At 40.6% G+C, this 18,724-nt stretch overlaps 1 protein-coding gene across 1 annotated transcript in view; it reads right to left on the reverse strand.

The window, feature by feature from the left end:
* Positions 1 to 295: 295 nt before the first annotated feature.
* The window catches only part of LOC101861497 (plexin-B1), a gene marked incomplete in the record, with an annotated part of 158,131 nt that continues 139,702 nt past the window's right edge, over positions 296 to 18,724 (reverse strand). Inside the window, 12 exon segments of the mRNA XM_013081271.2 lie at positions 296 to 625; positions 2,367 to 2,503; positions 3,929 to 4,103; positions 5,618 to 5,727; positions 7,198 to 7,382; positions 8,901 to 8,984; positions 10,518 to 10,637; positions 12,085 to 12,217; positions 13,270 to 13,437; positions 15,111 to 15,269; positions 16,132 to 16,386; positions 17,705 to 17,798. Of these exon segments, the coding sequence (XP_012936725.1) occupies positions 442 to 625; positions 2,367 to 2,503; positions 3,929 to 4,103; positions 5,618 to 5,727; positions 7,198 to 7,382; positions 8,901 to 8,984; positions 10,518 to 10,637; positions 12,085 to 12,217; positions 13,270 to 13,437; positions 15,111 to 15,269; positions 16,132 to 16,386; positions 17,705 to 17,798 (1,804 nt within the window).

An 18,724-nucleotide genomic window follows, 5' to 3' on the forward strand; every position in this document is an offset into this window, starting at 1 on the left:
GTCTCCCAGTTCATGGTATGTAGATGTGATACCGGATTTTGCTCAAGCGGCCGCTTATATTGCCACCAAAGTGAGCACAGGTCGAGACCGTACGTCCATTTATGAAGTGCACCAGAAATTTTAACTGAGGAAAGTCCTTGGTGTCCCACACAAGTCGATAAAAAACAGCAAATTGGGCTAAAATTCCCCCCGAGGATTTCCGTGCTGCACGAGGTGGTTTTGGTCCTTTAGGAGGCTTTGCAGTACGTGTTGGTAACCCATTAACACTTTCCGAGCAAAAATTTTGAAACATTTCTTGCTGTCTTTTTTTCCGCATATTTTTAAAAATAATAGGACTGTCTGTCAAAGTGGTCCTTAACTTTTGTTTCAACTGTATGAGAGTGAGAGAGCATCCTCTGTAATACTATGAGATTATGATTCCAGCGCTGACGACAGCTTCTTCTAGTCACTCAGAGCCTTGTAGTCCTCGGCACCTCCCACCTCCACAGGCGTTGTCAAGGGCTGCGACTCTGTACCAGCCTCAGCCTCTTCCCCGGCGGTGTAGGTCGCTAGCTGCTCCATCAGCTGGACAAAACTAGGGCGTTCGCCAGGGGACCCAGACCAACAATTGGTCATGATCTGATAGCTGAAAGGACAGAAAGGGCGTTGAAAGATCACAATAGTTTCAGAATTACTTCAATGTTGAATGAGTCTTTTTAGTTTTAGTAAGAGTTTTACGGCACTTGTAACACAATAAGGTCATATAAGTGCCAAAGATTAGAGGTGTTACAAGAGAGTAACAAACATAAAAAAGAAGGAGAGAAGACAAAGACGATAGATGTTTGATAGGAAAGAAGGAGCAAACCACCCAAACACAAAGACAGTGTAGGGTTAATTAAGCACCTAAAACTGGTGGTTCTGTGTAGGGTTAATTAAGCACCTAAAACTGGTGGTTCTGTGTAGGGTTAATTAAGCACCTAAAACTGGTGGTTCTGTGTAGGGTTAATTAAGCACCTAAAACTGGTGGTTCTGTGTAGGGTTAATTAAGCACCTAAAACTGGTGGTTCTGTGTAGGGTTAATTAAGCACCTAAAACTGGTGGTTCTGTGTAGGGTTAATTAAGCAAGGATTCGTTAACTTGAGTAAAGAAAGGCTCACTGACACCATAATGGTGAGAGAGAGAGAATGAATGTTTTACGGAGCGGGTTGTCCCAGCCCATGAGACATGTATTTACTTGGCCTAATGTCCTGTCTTGTGCGTTTGCCTGAGTGCACCTTTAAATCTAACTTTTGTAACATCTACTGCCATTGTTAACGACCAAGACAAATTTCTCCCTGCGAGATGAATAAAGATTGTCATTGTCATTTCCTTAGTGCATGGAAAAAAGAAAAACAGGCAGAAATGAATGAAGGAAAATTTGAAGGCTTTACTAATGGTGCCCTACCCACCGGAGAAAGCAATACATGCAGTCAAACACAAAAAACCCATAGTAAACACATGGACTTACTGCTGCAACAGCACTAAACATGACACAAGATACCCATAGTAAACACATGGACTTATTGCTGCAACAGCACTAAACATGACCACAAGATACCCAACACTTCTCAAAGGAATGAGTTTCAGAACAAAACTGACAGACAAAGACATATGGTCGCTTTTAAGCACAAGGGGGCTATCCTGAAAAAGGCTGTTTTGAGAAAATCCAAGGTAAAAGTTTTTGCCCCAGTTCAGTTTCTTTAAAAGACAAGGAGAGTTTTCTCTACAACCAAACAAAAATACACACCAATGAAACCAAACCTCTCCTATAGGTACGGAAATGCCCATTTCTGGAAACCCCTGAAATTTTGGGTAGCCCGCTAGTCCTTAAAAGCGACCATATTATGGAAATATACAAATAATAGACAGACATATTTTTATATAAAAAGACAAAGAGAACAAGATAAAGAGAGATAGACAGACCTATAGAGAGAATGGTGGGGGTTGTATAACGTACACAGTTAAGTAGTTATGGACAACTAAAAATTTACATAAATTGTTTTTATGTATGACTTGTGTTCATGTACCACATACAGCTTGGGCTGCAGAAGCGTTGGTTTTTGGGGGGTTTTCAGTAGTAAGTAGTAGGATTTTACGGCACTTGCAACACAATAAGGTCATAAAAGTGATTAGAGATGCTTTAAGAGTAACATATAAAAAGAAAGAGGAGAGACCAGAACGACGGATCATGTTTGTAGGAAAGAAGGGGCTAATCACACTATATGGATAGATAGGTAGATAGATAGATGGATGGATGGATGGATGGATGGATGGATGGATGGATGGATGGATGGATAGATAGATAGATAGATAAAACAATCATCAAACTTCATCAAAAGGAAACTTACACATCCTCCGGACTCTGTCTGGGCTTGGGCAGTCTCTTGCCCTCCTTGACCTCTGCAATGACCTGGCTCGGCTCTGTGCCAGGGTATGGCTCCACTCCACGGGTCAGCACCTCCCACATGACCACTCCGAACGACCACTGAGACGAAAACGGTAAACCAACATATTAATCTATGTAATAATATATATAATTTCAAAATACTAAATTTTAAAAATAAATGAATAAATGATATTAATAATAATAATAATAACAACAATGATAACAATAATGATAATAATAACAACAATATTAATAATAATAATAATAATAATAATAATAAAATTCCTAAGTTGGTGACCACTCCAAACGACCACTGAGAAGAAAACAGTCAACTACAATGTAGTAATAATAATAAAATTTTTAAAAGATAAATTTAAAAAATACTATCAAAAGTTTTTCTTCCACCATTACCACCTATCATTTTCACTCTAACAGAACATTACGTGAACATTACAACTGAAGCAGACATGAATGTTCTATTCCATGGCACCAGGAAGAAAGGAGAAAGCTCAACAGCTACAGAACCAAATATAACTATAAAAACATCACAGGTTGAAGTTTACTAGATCTGTCCCTCTACTTAAATAAAAATAATAAATAATAAATCAATTATAATTTTACTGATCCCAGAATGGCAATTTGGTTTACAATGGCAAACATACATTCTACATATATAAATACACAATTATAAATATATACACACTTTAATGTGAAGGGTGCTGACAAAATGAGTTGCTTCTCGGATTCAAGCCTTATTGAAATAGATACATCACGTTTATTAAAGTTGAATTTTTACAGTTTAGAAGTATGAAATAATAAAAAGCACCTTATATTCAAAGAATATGGCATCAATAGAAAATTTACAAATTTGACCTTACAGTCGATTTTTGGCCAATATCTCCATTTGTGGATTGTGAGAAGTAACTTATTTTGTCAGCACGTCTCACAAATACATACACATATAGATACATAAAAGCACAATATAATATTACACTAATACAGAACATGCCATTGCTGGTCGCCACTGTGCAGCGGTCTGTTTGTTGAGCTATAGTTGTCGTGTCTTGCTCAAAGACACACCCCCAGTGACCACCCATATGATCCCTGTGTCACCTACGCTTGCTTGACTTCACTCTTGAGTCTAAACCCACTACTCACTTAGCCTCTCTCCTCTCCTCTTTTTTCTCTTCCATCCCCCACCCCCTCCCCCACCCCATCAATCCACACAATTCTTACAAACAAGAATCAAGGGAGAAAATGTTAATTTAAAGTAAGTATCAAACTCAGTGAAATGGAGCCTAGCATCATCTAACAATGAATACAACAGCCTAATCACCTGGTCATCAAGAACACTCATGATAAATGACACTAAAAGACACGCCCTCTCCTCCCCCCCCCCCACCCCACCAACGACCTCTCCCCCATCCCCCCTAACCCCATCCACGACCTCCCCCCTCCCGCCCCCTCACCCCAACCCACCCCACCCCCTAATTCTGGACAAGTAGTACCAGTACCCAGACTTACCACATCTGACTGGGAGGAGAAGGTGAAATCTTCCACGGTCTCTGGGGCCATCCATCTGACCAGGTCAGAAGCTGTCCCATCCTCAGCAACGTAGAACTCCTTAGGGAACAGGCCGCCCGTGACCACATAGTCGGTCAGCTTGATGGAAGCTGGCTTGCCGTCTTCTTCCAGTATTCTGAAACAAGGACAAGCGTAGAGAAAGATATTCAAAGAAGTTTTGTACCATCTAGCATAAGGCTTTGATGTGGAATCCACAAAGAAAATGCAAGAAAGGAAGACCAAAGATGACATGGAGGCGAGCTGTACAAGTGGAAACGGAAAAGGCGGGGACATCATGGAAACAGCTAGAAAAGGATGCACAGGACAGGCTTCGCTGGAGTAATGTTGTTGATGGCCCATGCTCCACTGGCAGTTAAAAAGGGCAAGAGAGAGAGCATAAGGCTACTGTCAGAATAAGCATAAATGTGTATTACTCTTTAGAGTGTGTATCTATATAACTCCAAAGGTCTTGTAATTAAATTCCTGCACGTGGTTGAATGATACATCTGATGTGATATTAGGCTACATTCTGTTAGCTTTACTTCTCTTTTCATATTGAAATTTAATGAGAGTAATATATAATTTAAAAATTTTTTGTATACCTGCAAGTGTTTTTACGGTCCTGTACAGCCAAGAAAAATTTCCCTCTGGGATAATAAAGTATTATCTTTTCTTATTTTATCTTATGATGAAATAGAAGGCAAACTAATGTGAAGGGTGCTGACAAAATGAATAACTTCTCGAAATAGCTATAGAATATCACGCTTATAGGTGAAGTTTTTACAATTTATAAGTATGAAATAACAAATGGCTTAATATACCTCTAAAGAATAAAGCATCAATAGAAAATCTACAAATTTGACCCAAGAGGCCGGAGGAATTGGGATTACGCAAACTCGGTGCTTTCTTGTCGTATCTCCATTATTTTAAACAGCGAAAATGTGACTTCTTCTCAAGCTCACTCTTTGTTATGAACTGTTTTCACTGTTATTAAAAAAGGAGATATGACAAGAAAGCGCTGAGGTCGTGATTAGAAGAAGAAGAACAATAAAAGGAAGAAAAATGGCGGCATGGGAAGGAGAAAGAGGGCCACAGACAGACAGCAACTTAGGGGGCTCTCGTGGCCTAGAGGTTAAGGTGTTCGTTTGCCTCTCATTCAAAGGTCCTGGGTTTTCGAATCCGGGTACTGACCGAAAAAATTTTTTTTCTAAAATTGTCTCCCTTCCTGCTCTCTAGCAATGTTCTGTCGTCTGCTTTCATCTCCACTTTCTGCCCCCACCCCCTCACTTCCCTTGTCCCCTCCTTTGGGCTCCTGACTCTTTCTGCAGCCTTTCTACCGCTACTCCTCGGCTCTTTCTTACTGCTGTCTTTCTCGGAGGTCCCGTGAGCAAGTCTCGATCGTTAAAGATCCCTTGGTGAACTAAAATCGATAAAAGTAGGCTGTGGCCGCCACCAGGGCAAAATTCAAAATTTCCTACCAACTGAAAAATGTTTAATGTGTCCTGCACGCTTATTTGACATTATGCAGTTGCGAGCCCCATAAATAAAAAAAATAAAAAAATAAAAATTTTTTTTAAAAAGACAGTAACTTACATGCAGTTGCAAGCGCCGTAAAACACACACACACAAAAAAAAAACCCAGCAACTTACATGCAGTTGCGAGCAGCCAAGTTGCGGTGGACGATCCTCAGGTTCTCCAGGTAAGCCATGGCATCTGAGATCTGGTGGCAGTAGGTCAGCAGCTCACACAGACTCAGCATCTGTTAACGACACACAGAGACATAGTCAGTTATTGTTTTCTCTTAAACCCTATCCGTACGCCCTGGGGTCATTTTGTACTCCCGGGGTTGTATTCTTCACATTTTTAAATACTTCTAGTGCGAAGATCTCTTTGAAACTTTCAGTATTTCTCCCGTACGGATCAGATTAACGAGTAAATTTCCTCTTTGGAAAGTGAAGGCACACAGTTCCCAACGTTGTATAGATACGATAGAAAACACGACGTAAGGAAAAGGTTAAACCCACTGCCCATTGGCACTGTTCAGTTCGGTTCAGTTTGGTGGGCGGGGCTCATTTCGTAACGATGTGTAAGTGTGCGCGTGTGATAAGCAAGTAGATGTGTGTGTGCGTGTGTCTGTGTGTTTAGCGAGCATGTGTGTGCACATGTGTGCCTGAGAGCGTGTGTGTGTGAGGTTGTGTGCGTATGTGTGTGTGTAAGCGCGTGTGTGTCGCGTGCGTGAATATTGTTCGTACATGTATTTATGATAAGCGCCTAGAGCTGTGTTTACGTGGGTATGGGCGCTATAGAAATTATCTTCACTATTATTATTATTAATATTAGCCAGATTGAGGGCACAAACCAATCTCTTGACTTACGGCCTAAAAAACACTTTGACAGTTTTGTTTGTATGTTAGAGTAAAGAAAAGCACACTCAAACAATGGGTTTTTTTAAAGCAAAGAAAAGGAAAGATTCACTGACAGAAATAAAGAAATAACTGAAGGACAAAATAGAAGTAGGACCTACCAGTGGTGTCCCGCCGTTCCCCCCCTCCCCCCCCTCCCCCCCCCTCCCCCCGACCGCCCAACCACACACATAAATAGTGTAATGGCCATTTAGTGCAGAGAGCAAGCAAGACAGAAAAACAAAGCGAAAGCGAAGAACTCCTTATGTTTGGAAGATTATAGCTAGTGTTGCAGACTATTAAATGAATATCGGTATTATTCATAATAATCATAATAATAATAATAGATAGCATTTATATAGTGCCAATCCCTGCTCAACAGCAAGCTCTATGTGCTTCACAATCTAAACTATTACCCCAGCAGACCTGACAGCATTCTGAACAAACTCAACTTCCTGGGAAGCATACAGTGCAAGCAGCAGAATAAGCGCTCAAACAGAAACATAGTGACAAGATCTTTCGCTGTCTATGACTGGGTAACATTCCCACCTGGGTGAAGTGAGGAAAATTCGTGTAAAGTGCCTTTCCCAAGGACGCAACATCGGGCCCGCGGCTCGAACCTCCGAACCCGCAACCTCACGATTACAAGTCCGATAGCCTAACTACTATCAACAAACATCTATCGTCCTTATCTCTCCTCTTTCTTTCCCATCAAACATCTATCGTCCTTATCTCTCCTATTTCTTTCTTATCAAACATCTATCGTCCTTATCTCTCCTCTTTCTTTCCTATCAAACATCTCAACAGCGCTCAGAAATCCTCCTCACCTTTGCCGGTTCACGAACGTATGAACCCAGGTCCTCGGTGGCCATGAATGGAGTGACTACAATGGGGTCATCGCTGGGGCTGACCACGGCGCCAACCACACGCAGAAGGTGGGGATGACTTAGGTCTCTGGCCATGGCCACGTCCTGCAGGAACTGCTGTAGAGCCTCGGCCTCCGACCGTTGAGCTGGAAGTCATTGGAGAAATATATATACACTTTACTTTGACCTTTTAGCCTACTGATCCCACGATCAATGGTTAAATGCTCATTATAAACTGAGACGGTTGTTTTTTAGTTTTAGTAAGAGTTTTATGGCACTTGCAACACAATAAGGTCATATAGGTGCCGAAGATTAGAGGTGTTACAAGAGAGTAACAAACACAAAAAAGAAGGAGGGGAGATAATGACGGTATATTTTTTTTACAGGAAAGAAGGAGCAAACCACACCAGAGCACCCACCAACCACCCACTGAGACAGTTGAAACAAGACAATGTTTTAGAATGGGGAAAAAATATCCCAGTTATAATATATATGTGAAGCATTCTGACGAAATGAGTTACTTCTTGGATTTTAGCCCTATGGAAATAGATACATCACGCCTATAGGTGAAGTTTTTACAGTTTATAAGTATGAAATAATGAAAGGCATGTTATACTAAAAGAATATGGCATCAATAGAAAATCTACAAATTTGATCCTAGTGTCGATTTTTAGCCTATATCTCCATTTGAGGTTTGCGAGAAGCATGCCCCACATACATTTAAGTCAAAATTGTTCAAGATTGCTCCACATTGTTGAGGAAAAACAAAGTGATTGTCTTAGACAGATGAACGTCTTGGACAGTGTCTTTGTAATTTTTTAAAAAATATATGTGAGGCGTGCTGACAAAATGAGTTACTTCTCAGATTTTAGCCCAATGGACATAGTTACGTCAAATTTATCGGTTGAGTTTGTACAATGTATTTGTATGAAATGATAAAAGAAATGTTAGACTTGAAGAAAATGGTATCCGTTAATGATCTAAAAATGTGACCCCTATGTCGATTTTTGTCCCCTATCTCCATTCGGGGACTGCGAGAAGTAACTCATTTTGTCAGCACTCTTCACATATATAAGGAGGGCAATGAGAAGTGGTCATTTGTACAGGGCACTGTCTTGGACAGGTGATGATTAACACTTTGCCGTCACATCCCGACGATCGACGATGTTTACCACCCAGTTTCTTTGGATTTTCCCCAAAATGCCTTTGCTTTTAATAGCAAAGGCTTTTACTGTATGAGCCTTGTGATGGCAAAGTGTTAACCCATTTCCACCTGAGTTGCCCCCCTGAGCAGACACACCCACCTGGACTGCCTCCAGCCACACCCACAAATCTAGGTACCCACACTACAACTGCAAAAACTTTCCTTCCAAACAGCTACAAAATTAGTGGACAATAAGCTTACGGAAGTGCACGAACGGTAACTCTAAAGTTGTTTTTTTTTAACTTGGAAACAATGGACTGGAGAAAGATTTATAGAGACAAAGAGAGATTCAGATTTTCTTGTAGTCAGGTGACTGCCAGGATACAAGAGTTCTCGTAAGTTGTCAGCAATGAGTTAAAGCAGGATCAACCATTGCAAGCAAACTGTAAAAAATCCACAAAGTGAATCTAAGAAAGTGGCATTATTTACTACCAAGAATAGAATCACAAAGATCTCATACCTTGTAATGTTTTCACAGCCACGTCGGCCATCTTGTCTGGCTCCGTGTGTTTGTACACCGCTTTGTACACGACTCCAAAGTGGCCTAGGGACACAGCAAGACAGAACTTTGTCATTAGGACGTGACACGCTGTTAGAGAGTGATATACTGAGAGAAAGAGAGTTTCACTATTTATACCATGGATGCAAGACAGAACTTTGTCATTAGGACGTGACACGCTGTTATGTATGTATGTATAGTATAAGGTTTTACGGCGCTCGCAACTGCTAAGGTCATATGAGCGCGCGAAACACAAGTTCTTCACCTTTGCAAAAGTTCACTTCACGACTGGTTAACTAATTGACTTTAAAATGCTAAAAAGTTAAAATATTTAAATTCAGTGTAAATACATTTGTGATTTAAAACAACTCTTTTAAGTAACAATAAATATTTTAAATAATATCAAATTCACTCTACAACTCGCCATAAAGGCCAATGGCCTTTATAAAATTTAAAATTCTGCTGGGAACAACGACGGGACAAGCTGTTAGAGAGTGATATACTGAGAGAAAGAGAGTTTCACTAATTATACCATGGATGCAAAAGGGAATAGGAAGTCATTTTATTTTAGTAAGGTTTTTTTAGTTTTAGTAAGAGTTTTATGGCACTTGCAACACAGTAAGGTCATATGAGCACCAGAAGATTAGAGGTTCTACAAGAGAGTAACAAAACATAAAAAAAGAAGAAGCGGAGATAAGGACGTTAGATGTTTGATAGGAAAGAAAAAGAAAACCACACCAGAGCACCCGCCAACCACCCACAGCAAAAAATAATTTTGTTATTAGGACGTGATAAGCTGCTAAACAGTGATATACTGCCAGATTTTGTTTTAGTAGAGGTTTTACGGCGCTTGCAACTGGAACAAGGTCATATAAGTGCCGAAGATTACAGGTGATACAAGAGAGTAACAATCATAAAAAAGAAGAACGACGATAGATGTTTGATAGGAAAGAAGAAGCAAACCACACCAGAGCACCCGCCAAACACCCACAGTGAGTTTCACTATTCCTACCACAGATGCAAACGGGAACAGGAAGCCATTTATTTATTGTAAGGTTTTATGGCACTCGCAGCTGCATAAGGTCATATGAGTGCCAAGGGTTGGATATCAACAGAAGTTCAAACAGGGAATCAGGCTTACTCTGCTCACCTCTCTAGCCTCAACAGCACAAAGTTTGCTTTGACTATCAAGGCACACCGGAAAGAGTTCACAAGAGAGTGACAAACATACAAAAGAAGTAGAGGAATATGAACGATAGTATGGATGAGGAAAGAAAAAGCAGCAGTTTCCTCTATGTTGTTCCGGCACAGTATGAGCATGACAGTGATGAATCAGCCCATTTACAATTCTACTGTGAATAAGAACATGTTAATATTCCCCCTTTGGGAACGACCTAAAGACACTTCAGTCAGTGGCACTGCACCCTCCTGTGTGTTTATTCTAAGATTAACAGCCTATTTCAAAATCCAAAATGCTGCACATTTTGTTGTAGCTACTAAGCACAAAAGCGCCAGATGACAAAATTGAGCAGGGTTCAAAAGAAAACAAAAAACAAAAGCTCTGTTCCGAGTTCTTACCTTGTCCGACTACATCACCGATGTCCAGTTTCTTGCGAGAGATGATGGCAGCGGCGAGATTCTGCTTCAGCACAGGTTCTTCAAACTTGGCCAGAAGTTCATTGATGTACGGAGTGGAATCTGTGAAGTAAAGATGATTTAGTAGATGTTTAGTTTAGTTTTAGTAGAGGCTTTACGCTGCTCGCAACTGCATAAGGTCATATGAGCACCAGGAGATTAGAGGTGTTACAAGAGAGAAACAAACATAAGAAAGAAGAAGGGGAGATAAGGATCAGTAGAGGTTTTACAGGGCTCGCAACTGCATAAGGTCATATGAGCGTCAAGGGATGGATATCGACAGAGAAGTCCTTACAGGGAATCAGACTTACTCTGCTCACCTGTCTAGGCTCAACAACACAAAGTCTGCTTCGATTATCAAGGCACCCCGGAAATAGCGGCTCATAAGAGTGTGACAAACATATAAAAGAAGTAGAGGAAAAATGACGATAGTATGGATTAGAAAAGAAAAAGCAGCAGTTCCCTAGGTAAAGTTTGAGCATGACATCGATGAATCAGCCCACTTACAATTCTACTGTGCATAAGAACAGGTTAATATCCCCCCTCTGGAAATGGCCTAAAGACACTTCAGTCAGTAGCACTACCCCGGTGGGTATGACATAAGGATGAACATAGTGAACAGATTAATTAAATAATTTCCTTCTTTTTTTAAATATTTTAAATGGTCACTAACAAATGGCTTGTTTTTTCTTAGTTTTAATCAAAGTTAAATGGCACTTGCAACACAATTAGGTCAAATATGTGCTGACGATTAGAAGTGGTACAAGAGAGTAACCAACACAAAAAAAGGAGATAGGAGAGACGTGCTGACAAAATGAGTTACTTCTCGCAATCAACAAATGGAGATATTGGCCAAAATTCGACACTAGGGTCAAATTTGTAGATTTTCTATGCTCACATAGCATATTGATGGCATATTCTTTAAGTATAACACGCTTTTTATTATTTCATACTTCTAAACTGCAAAAACTTCACCTATATTATAATAAGCGTGATGTATCTATTTCAATAAGGCTAGAATCCGAGAAGCATTTTGTCAGCACTCTTCACATATAAGGACAATAGATGTTCGATAGGAAAAAAGGGTCGAACAACATCAGAGCACGCACCATGGACAGACCAAGTATTCATTTTTCCATTGACGGAGGAGCTATTATTATTATTATTATTATTATTTTATCATTATTATTAGTGATATACAGTGAGCTCTTTTCTCTGCGTAATGAATGCACCTGACTGTACTCATAGACCTTCTTGAAAACATAGACCTTCACGTTGTATCTGCACGACCAGTTGTGAGGAAAAACTAGACAGGTCAGGGAACAAAATATCAAATAGAATTCAAAATCATGCATCTCTATTCATCTCTCCCTCTCTTTCTCTCTCACTCTCACTCATGCACGCTCGCACGCACGCACACACACATGCACACACACACACACACACACACATGCACGCACGCATGCATGCACACACACACACGCACACCAATGCAGCCCCCAATTCTCACCAGAATTCTTGTCCAGTTGTCCACCGTTCATGTCCACTTTCACAGGGACATTATCCATACCAATCATCTCCTCCTCTCCTTCTTTCTTGCCCTCGTAATCTTTCAAGACATCAGGGATAAAGTTCTGGTCAGGCTGTAAGAGAGTACAAAAATTTGGGTCACGAAGCGGTGGAATCAGGCACTCATATCAATTTTTGGGCATGTGGAGTTATTGGTATCATCTAAAAGCTTATTCATTTGTCTTGCTTTCAATTGAAAAAAAACACAACCTATCTATCTTGAATAAAAGTCGAGATATTTGCAATTGAATGAGGTAGGAGTCGCCTGGTTTCAAAAGTAAAAATAGCGAGAAAATGGCCCCCAAAGTTTGGTGACTTCCATAGCTCAAGAGTCCTAGGAAACTCTTAAATTTACATTTTTCGTGCCTTTAATCAACGTTTTTCCATAAAATCCACACATAATGTTTCTGAATGGACATACAAGGTGTTGAGCCAAAACACAACATTTAAAAAAAAAATCCAAACTGGCCAAAAAATAACGATTTCTTTGATTTCATTATTTTGACGAGCGCCTGATTTCACCACAGTGCCTCACATATCGCGACTTCAGTGCTTTCTTGTCCCATCTCCATTTTTAATTACAGCGAAAACAGTTCATAACAAAGAGTGAGCTTAAGAAGAAGTCACATTTTCAATGTTTTAGAAAATGGAGATAGGACAAGAAAGAACTGAGGTCGCGATATGTATACAAAGTCCACAAAACATGCAGAAACTATTCTAATCTTATGTACACAGAAATACACCTTTCATGGTAGCTTGCAACATTAGAAAACATAGAAACACATTAATATGGAACACCCCAATAAAAGTTAGTTTAGGAGTTTTACGGCACTTGCAACACAATAAGGTCATATAAGTGCCGAAGATTAAAGGTGTTACAAAAGAGTAACAAACACAAAAAAGAAGGAGGAGAGATCAAAGATGGAGAAAACCCTACCAGAGCATCCTCCAACCTCTCATGTACTTTGTCTTTGCTTTTTTAATTTTAGTAAGAGTTTTACGGCACTCGCAACACAATAAGGTCATATAGGCGTTACAAGAGAGTAACAAACAGATCAGGATGATAGATGCTTGACAGGAAAGACAGAGCAAACCACATCAGAGCATCCTCCAACCTCTCACGTACCTTGTGTTTGCGATGCCTCCTCAAGACACAGATGGTGAGAAGGATGACGATGAACAGGATGGGAAGGACCACTCCGAGGATCACGCCCAGCGCGATGGGCTTGCTAGAGTCAGCGGGGGAGTAGTAGCGTAGATAACCCGGCACAGATTCCATGTTGCCAATCTGGACCTGGAGTAAGAATAAATCATTGTGTACACAAGTAACGAGATTTCCTCGAGGAACAATCGGATGAGAAAGAGTAAGGGGACAGAGCCTTGGTCGACTCACTGCAGGAAACATGAAGCAGAACACGGCACTACACCACAAAGTTAAAACGACATAATAAATGATAAACGAAAACTCTTACTGTGGTTGTTGAGTATTTAATTTCAATAAATGTAGTACATTGTACTTTTCCTGCAGTGAGTCGACCAAGGCTCTGTCCCCTTACCCTTTCTCGTCCGATTGTTCCTCGATTGTCCCTCGATTGTCCCGCAGAAAGCCGTGACTGGCTGATTATATACACTTTCCTGAACTCCTCTATGCAAGAACCCCTCCATGCACGAGATATCCGTGCGACTCCGCATGGGAACCCGTGCCGCGAGGAAATCTCGTTACTTGTGTACACAAGAGATAGCATTTGTATAGCGCAAATTCCCACTCGTCACTAACCCACAGATCACCAGGGTATGTCCTGTCCACAGTGCTGTTAGCAAAGTACAGTGGAACTTTCAAAATAATGGATAACATTTGTGAAGAGTGTTGACAAAATGAGTTGTTTCTCTGATTCAAGTCTTATTGAAATAGATACATCACGCTTATTGGTGAAGTTTTAACAGTTTAGAAGTATGAAATAATAAAAAGCATGTTATATTTAAAGAATATGGCATAAACAGAAAATCTACAAATCTGACCCTAGTGTCTATTTTTGGCCAATATCTCCATTTGTGGATTGTGAAAAGTAACTCATTTTGTCAGCACGTCTCACATTTGTATAGCACAAATCCCCACTTACCACTGACCCACAGACCACTAGGGTATGTCCTGTCCACAGTGGAGCCAGTAAAGTACAGAGGAGCTTTTATAATAATAGATAGCATTTGTATAGCGCAAATCCCCGCTCAACAGCAAACTCTAAGCGCTTCACAGAACCCCAGAACTGCGTCAGGCCAGAGAAGTTCATTACAGTCACTCTCCTAGTTGGGTGACCAGATGGGGTATTTCCAGCTACTGACTGTGTGACTGCAAAGTATTCACAGTCATTCTTCATGAAGTTCACAAAATACCTAACTATTAACAGAACAGGTTATTTTGAAATGAGGACTTCATCACCTGTAACAATATCTAACATAAGGCAATTTCCAAATCCCAAAGAGAGCAAAAACAAAGATTCTTATTTGATTTCCTCACAAAAGTTGTAAATATTCAATAGAAATCAGTGGTTAGCAAATTCCATTGTTGTATTTAACTCATTGACTTCTCTTCTCAAGCCTCAAAACTTCTGCTTCGATATCCTACCTTTCCCGCAGCTCCGGCCATTTCTGAGTCCAGAAATTCTATTTTACCGCTTTATTACCGTAGCAATATTGGTGACTCTTTGTCCGTTAGTTTCGTCACAAAATAACATACGAATAGGCCCTCCAACGACCTGCTTTAGTAGTAGTAATAATAATAATAATAATAAATGAAATTTATATAGCCCCCAACCCGATTAAAGTACACAGGCTCAGAGCGCTTTACAATACAATACAAAGTACCACAGTAACATAAAACATTGTGTTCTGCCTAAAAGAAAATCACTCCAAATATTCATCTTCTTAATAAGCATAAGAGTAAACACAATAAACAATTAATCAACTTACAGTAACGGGTGCTTTGCCAGTGGAGTCTGTCCCATCTGGTGTGCTTGCGGGAGGCTCGCAGGTGATGGCAGAATCACTCGCAGAAATCTGGTCACACAGCTCCTCTCCAACATACACGTGCACACTAGCCATCAGAACGTTCACCATACGGAAGCGACCCTGTGAAGAAAGAAGTAGAATCACAGGTCAGTCTTTTCTCCTTATTCTGCATTCTTTCTCTTTTAGTTTCCGTACGAGTTTTACGGCACTTGAGACACAATAAGGTCATATAAGTGCCGAAGATAAGAGGTGTTACAAGAGAGTAACAAACATAAAAAAGAAGGAGGAAAGATAAAGACGATAGATGTTTGATAGGAAAGAAAAAGTAAACCACACCAGAGCACCCACCAACCCCCCACTTCTTTCTCTTGACAGTACTCAAGGCTAGCCTGGAGTAAATTCTTTCCCCCAAAGAACAGTTTATTTTTAAACACACGGTCAATTTTCGAACAAGAGCCTAGTGACTCTCACCTTTCAAGTGGCTGAAGATCCTTCTCAAAAGTACTTTTATTCATTATACTGGGATCCCATGTTTTATTTTGGAGTATATATTGTTTCAGGATGCAACTTTATTATTTTTAAAAGCAAAATGTTCGACATCAGGATCCAGTAGACCACATTCTGTAAGAAAATTAGGGAGCCTATAATCAATTATTACCCGAGACCAATAGCATAATAATAATAATAATAATAATAATAATAACAACAATAATTATAATAATAATGCAGATCATTTCTATAGCGCCCACTCCCGTGTGAACACAGCTCTAGGCGCTTTACATAAATGCATATACGAACAATATTCACATGCACACACACATACGCACACATTGCACGTGCACACACACACACACACACACACACATCTACCTGCTTATCACACACGCACGCTTACACATCGTTACCAAATGAGCACATACAAACATATACCGGCAATAAAATAATATACACAACGCAATTCACAAAACACATAAAGGAGTACCTGGATGGAAAGCAAGTCACTTTCTTGGAACTGTTTGGTGCGCTCCTCTTCAGAGAAAAGGGCGACATACGGGTCTGGGAAGTACAGCATCGGTCCAAACGAGGCTTCGTGGGAGACGTTCTTCAGAGCCCCCACGCCCGCCATGTTGAACCCATAATGCACCTCTAAGGGACTGGTCTCCGTCACATTCACAGCCGGTGCCTTGATCGCGGGGACCTGGCATTCCATGATGTTCACACTCATCACTTCACAGTCCTGTGAGAGAACAATATATATCAGCCATAGAAACAAGAATAAGCCACAGTTTACAGCATAGAGACAAGAAGATTTATGTTAAAAATAGAACCTGAGCTTATTTTAAATTCTAACAAATTAAAATACAAAGTCAGTGACAATTATATAGATGCTTTCTAACCTTTAAAAACTTATACGACTTGAAAATCGAGAATGCTTGGTCAAAATCACAAGATTTCATAAACTGCTGGAAAATGACAGACGTGCTGACAAAATGAGTTACTTTTCACAATCCACAAGTGGAGACTATTGGCCAAAAATCGACTCTATGGTCAAATTTGTAGATTTTCTACTGATGCCATATTCTTTAAACACAACATGCTTTTTATCATTTCATACTTCTAAACTGTAAAAACTTCACCTATAATAAGTGTGATGCATCTATTTCGATAAGGCTTGAATCCTAGAAGCATCTCATTTTGTCAGCACCCTTCACAAATAGAACTGAGCTAACGTGAAATTTTGCAAATTAAAATACTACGTCAGTGACAATTATATTGATGCTTCTTAACCTTTCAAAACCTCTACCACTTGAAAATCTAAAACACTTGGTCAAAATCACAAGATTTCATAAACTGCTGGAAAATGGCACATAAGTATACGCGTACTATGAGTCACCCAGTAGAAAAGGTGGGTGGTGGGTGAAAAGGTGGGTGGATGGGTGGATGGATGGATGGTGAGTGGATGGATGGATGTATGGATGGGTGGATGGATGTATGGATGGGTGGGTGGGTGAATGGATGGATGTATGGATGGATGGATAGATGGGTGGGTAGATACAGAGCATAGATAAACTGCCAAACTATTTTGAGAACTGATACACAAAATACAAAGCAAAGTATTCGTATTTCTTGGATTTCTCAGAAATAACGAGAGTTTACTATTTTTATCCCTCAAGTTCAGATGAAATAAGAGAGGTGGATGGATGGATGGACGGACGTATGGAAGGATGGATGGATGGGTGGGTGGGTGAATGGGTGGGTGGATGGATGGATGGATGGGTGGGTGAAAAGGAGGGTGGACGGGTGGGTGGATGGGTGGGTGAATAGGTGGATATGTGGATGTATGGATGGATGTATGGATGGGTGGGTGAATAGGTGGATGGGTGGGTGGATGGATGTATGGATGGATGGGTGGATGGGTGAATGGATGGGTGAATAAAGTAAGCCCAGCAGCACCTCACGGTACATTAATTAGAACTTTGGAAATAAGACATTAATTTCAAACCCTAAAAACATTACGTATGCATGTGTCAATAACGTCAATTTCTGTGCGTCACCTCTTTGAAGAATTTTCCACCATATGTTGTGAAGAACTCGGGTTTTTGGATGAGGTCAAGGCCATCTCCTCTGACAGTCACCGATGTTCCTCCACTGGAAAAAAAAAGTTAATAGACGGTTAATAGATAGATAGCATTTGAATAGCGCAAATCCCCGCTCAACAGCAAGCTCTATGCCCATCACAACCTATACTATTACCCCTGCAGACCTGAGAGCATTCTGAAACAACCTCAACTTCCAGAGAAGCATACAGTGCAAGTAGCCATTTATAGGCGCTAAAACACTAACATACTGACAAGATCTTTCGCTGTCTATGGCTGGGTACCAATTTTTTTAGAAAGCTTTTTACGGTACTTGCAACATATCATTATAAATGGCTTTCACCCCTGGCAGGGTATAGGTCACACACAAGCTCCTTCCATTTATCTCTGTCCAGGGCCATCTTTCCAAGCTCGTTCCAAGTGAACTTCATATTAAATTTTAAATCGTCAGAGAGTTTTTCTACATACATGCAGACTGCCTCTAATAGTCTGTCATAGACAGCAGTAAAGACACACACACACACACACTCCCACATACACACACACTCTTTCTCACACACACTCTCTAACACACACACACAGAGACACAAATACCCACACACACTCACACACCCTTCCCTCCACCCACCTCGCCCCCCCAACACACACAAACACTCTCCCCCCTCCCACCCCCCACCCCCACACACTAAAGGACTCACTGACCTCATGATTGTCTTCAGAGGTTCAATCATGGACACTGTGGGGTCAGGCATGTAGGAGAAGGTCTCCGCCACCTGTTTCCTGTAGCCTCCAAAGCTGACTTCTACGGTCACGTCGTCATTGGTCCCACACACTCACACACACACATACAGACATACACTCACACATACAGACATACACTCACACATACACACACAGACACACAAACACTCACAAACACCCCCCCCACACACACTCTCTCTCACACACACACACCACACACAGACACACACAAACACC

Source organism: Aplysia californica, unplaced genomic scaffold, assembly GCF_000002075.1.
Source record: "Aplysia californica isolate F4 #8 unplaced genomic scaffold, AplCal3.0 scaffold00123, whole genome shotgun sequence".
NCBI classification, from domain to species: Eukaryota; Metazoa; Mollusca; class Gastropoda; order Aplysiida; family Aplysiidae; genus Aplysia; species Aplysia californica.